This window comes from Poecilia reticulata, linkage group LG22 (genome assembly GCF_000633615.1).
Source record: "Poecilia reticulata strain Guanapo linkage group LG22, Guppy_female_1.0+MT, whole genome shotgun sequence".
Taxonomy (NCBI): Eukaryota; Metazoa; Chordata; class Actinopteri; order Cyprinodontiformes; family Poeciliidae; genus Poecilia; species Poecilia reticulata.
In genome coordinates, this window is record NC_024352.1 from 6,593,425 (window position 1) to 6,597,742 (window position 4,318).

Below are 4,318 nucleotides of genomic sequence, written 5' to 3' on the forward strand. Positions count from 1 at the left end.
AAAGCGTTATTTGAAGACATAGGCAGCAGTTTTGTACACAAAACACACAACATAACTCTATACGTTAATATAATCTGCATGGTTTAAGTTTTTGTAGTGATTTCATATGTCGAGTATTTTGGCTACAATTTCCCCAGATATTATTGAGTGAGGATGTCTCTGTGTTCATTTTCAAATTGTGCTAATTCCAAATACCTCACTATTCTTTTTCGTCTTTTTTTTTTTTTTTTTTGTCTGTTAACTAGTTAGGTTGAGATAGATCAACTGCTCTCAAATTTAACATGTTTTTAAATTATCATTAACATTTTGTGCTTATAAGTCAATTGCATTTAAATGGTTATCATGACCTCTAGTGGTTTGTAAAAGTATTACATGCAAATGAAGCTAAAGCTGAATGAGGAGCTGAGGTTGAAACTGATGTTTCGTCACTCGAGTGATAGTTACGAATGATTTTCCTTCTTAACCAGCAAACTATTAGTAGTAATGTAGTATTCCATAAATGGTTTTATCCTGTCCTTTAGTCTGAGAAAAACTGGTGGTTTTCCCCATAAATCGCTATGCAAATTATTACGCATAAAACTTAAAGTCAAAGACGTGACAATGATGAACACAACATCACTTGTATTCATTGCGATGAATACAACAAGTGTTGAATAGAAATTCCCTCTAATGTTTGCTTAAATATTCCTTGTAGAGACCAACACCTGCTTTGCCATTAATGAGTTACTGGTATATTTGTGATATAGATATTTGACCACTGTTCTTAGCAAACTGAATGTTTAATTTGTCAAATTTTCTATGTCAGACTTTAATCTTAGGTTCTAAATTCTGAGTTCAGTTTAGTTCAGGGCTCAACAAAAGCTTAATCCATCCCAAAACTAGTTTTGATGTTTGTTTTGGATCATGGTTGTTGGATCACCCAGTGGTGATTCAACCAGACATCCTCAGACGAAGGTAAATTGAGCAAACTGGTAGGTAAGGAGCCACCAAGTACAATTTCTCACATGTCCTGAATGCTGCAGAATCACCAAAGTTATTGTCCCCAGAGAAGAAAGTTTTGGTTCCTCTGATCTCAAACTTACGCCTTTATGCTCAACTAAACTTTGCATCCCTCCTTGGATAAGCAAAATACCTCAGGGAGAAAAGTTTTAAGTGTTTGGAGAAGTCGAGTTGAGGCCTTCAGACATGCAAACACTGTACTAACCACCAAGCATGGTGGAAGAAAAGTGCTTTAGGACCTTTTTGTTGCCAAGGGTACTTGTGCTTTGAATAACGAAGGAAGAACACAGAGTTCAGCAGACGATTGAGTTTTTGACTCAAACAGCTGTTCTAACAGGAAAACTGATTCACAGATAAAAACTGGATTTGGAATTGTTAAAAGTTTTCTATTGGTCTTTTGGGAAAAGTCAAACTTCAACAATGCTGAAAATGCGTGCTTTACGCTCTAAATCAGGGTGTGTACATGGAAACCAGTAGGGCTGCAGCGATACACTAATCTCACAATACAACATGATACACAATATTCTGCAAACGATACAATGTAATTTGATACATTTTTAAGAATTTCTGAAAGATTTTAGAGGGACAGAGTGATTTTGGTGACATTTTGTGACTGTTCCATAGACTTGGATTAAATGAATTGAAACACTGCTGTAATACATGTTTTTGTTATAGATTTGCTTTGTTTAAATGTTAATTGTGTGGCTTTATGTATTTGGTTATGCAGAGAAGGAACCTTTTATAGTCCTATTCACTTATATTAGATGCTGTAATTTATCTATTTAATTTCATTAGTTGATTGTAAATGGTAGATTCATTACATGTCATTTTTAATGTACATGTGCAACTGGGTAAAAAAATGTGAAGTGTAATAACTCATTTAATTCATGTGGATTTGACATAAAAGAAAGTAGGATGATAATCGCGGATGAAAAATTGATACTTTCTGAGGAAAAAACTATGAATTCATGTCGTGGAATCGATAAAATTACAAAGCCCTAGAAACCAGGTCTAATGTGATATGCTAATTTTCCAGGTCGTTGAATTTCGAGGTTTCTTTACCATAATCATTCAAAATTACAAAAAATGTGAATAGTTCCACTTTCTAACTCAAATAGCAAGAGATATTACACACTTATGCAATTTTCTGGTTTTGTTTTTAGATGCAAGTATATATGCAATCATTTCACATCAAACCGGAAACCAGGCAGCTTCGGCTGTCATTCCATGTTGCTGCTGTGGCTGTGGTCTGATCCTGCCATTTCATGTTTACGCTCATTTTATCAATGCGTCTGCTTACCTTTTTGAAGGCTGCTCTGAGCGTCTGAGCTGCTGACATGTTAATCCTTTCCAGCTAGAATAAGAAAACAAGAGGAAGGCACATCAGAACCAAACCAGAACTGGGAATGAGGACATAGAAGGTACTTAGCTCAACCCTTCATGCTTTCTTTTTACTTTAGTTCGTATCCTCCTGTGAGTATCAAGCATGTGTGAAGCTGCATTCCCCACAGACATACAACCTTTTATGTTCATGAGTTTATTGGCTTCTAAAAACACTTGCTAAGCATTTTTACTGCAGGCAACTTGCCAGTGCAGAAGAAACCACACATGCCCTGGTTTAGTTTTCGACAGCCTTTCATTACTGAAGCATTTAAAAATCTTTCAGGTTGTTTCTTTAGTAAACAGACACAAAACGCATATCACATATATCAATCCGGAATACATTTTCAGGTCAAATTTTCTGTCTGCATCTCATTTGCTGTAAATTTAAGATTCCCAAGTGCTCCTGAATGCATCATTCATGGCCCATCTGAAAAACTCAAGAGCGTGACGGCTGTTTTGACAGCAGGTGAGAGAGGGAGCGAAAACAAACATTCTGACAATGACAAGATTTCATTTCAAGAGAGTTCATTTTATTTATTTTGTGCACTGAAAATATATTTTAAAGTGTAAATCTTTCAATTTCATCCCATGGAACGTAGTCAGGGATAAATCTATTGCAAACAAGCTAGACGATAAAATCACTTGATTGTTTTGCCAGTAAGCTATTTTCAAAAATAGTCGATAGATCAACAACAACAACAACAACAAAAATGAGCAGCAAAACTGAACTCAATCATTTTAGAAACTGGATAAGAGCCACTAAACAGATGCAGGCTTTGTGTTATTTTTAGGTCACGTCACCCAGCCCTTCTGCAGATTAAACGATGCATTCAGAGAGGATCTGCTGTTGATTGTGTGTAGTAATTAAGTTATTCGAGTCACTCAATAGATTACGTCCACCCACATGTGTCAAGTTCTTAAGAGGTTGAAAATGCTGAAAATGTTTGGCTATATTTAATTTTTTTATTATTATTATTAAGTTGTTGGAACAAATCCAGATAACCTGGTCAAATGAATAACAGTGATTTATTTAATTTCCAGCTTAGATGGAAGAAAATATTTGACTAACTATATTCACAATGCAAGCATTTTTCTCTCAATAATGATTATGAGCCGCCCTCTCTTTGCCTCTCTAGAGGAGAAAACCCTTCTGTCAACGGCTGCTTTACCTCGTTGAAAACCGGATACATCACGGCGTACAGTGTCATGGATACCATGGAGTTTGTCTCCGCTTCATTCTTCATCTCCTCCATTGTCATCCTCCAGGGAGGAGTAGCTCTTGTCAAAACAGTAAAGAGAAAACTGCAGCTCAGACACACTCACACATACACGCACGCACTCACACTCACACACCCTGAAAACCACACAAGATCCAGAGGGATGAGAGCCTGGGAAGACAAAAAAACAACAAAAAAAAACAAATGAGAAGTGATGAAATTCAAATGTGTTAACCATTGTTGTTAAGAGAGAAGGGGTTGACCTAATCCTGACATGCAGAAAAGATACTTATGATGATTGCTGTGATGTAGACGAAAAGGATCAAATTTAATTCATCTGATAACTTATAACTCAGCATTGAAATATATTTATTCAATCACAGGTGGCTGCCGACAGCCAAACTGCAGCGACTTCCAGTCAGATGCTCAACCCGCTCGGTTTAATTCGCTCTCACCACGCTATTTCTGGAGCAAAATGCTTAATGGATGATAAATGGATAAATGCTTCAAATCTACCATTTAAACTTAAGCACAATACTTTCAAAGAGAGTCAAATAACACAAGAGCACCAATGGCAAATATCTGTGGTTGTAAAGAGCCACAACCTTTGGGCAAGGTGATTTGTATATGAAATACTGAACGGTTAAACGTTGTTGCTACAGCATTTCCCATTCAAATAAGTGTCAAACATGTAAAAAAGAAATATATATATATATATA

The 4,318-nt window shown here is 36.1% G+C and overlaps 1 protein-coding gene across 1 annotated transcript in view; it reads right to left on the reverse strand.

Annotated features, from left to right (window-relative positions):
* The window catches only part of LOC103458456 (programmed cell death protein 10), a 13,893-nt gene that overhangs the window by 7,087 nt on the left and 2,488 nt on the right, over positions 1–4,318 (reverse strand). The window contains exons 2-3 of the mRNA XM_008399283.2: positions 3,552–3,770; positions 2,300–2,353 (exon numbers count right to left, since the gene is read on the reverse strand). Coding sequence (XP_008397505.1) covers positions 2,300–2,353; positions 3,552–3,641 — 144 coding nt within the window. The 5' untranslated portion in view covers positions 3,642–3,770. The remainder of the gene's footprint in view (positions 1–2,299; positions 2,354–3,551; positions 3,771–4,318) is intronic.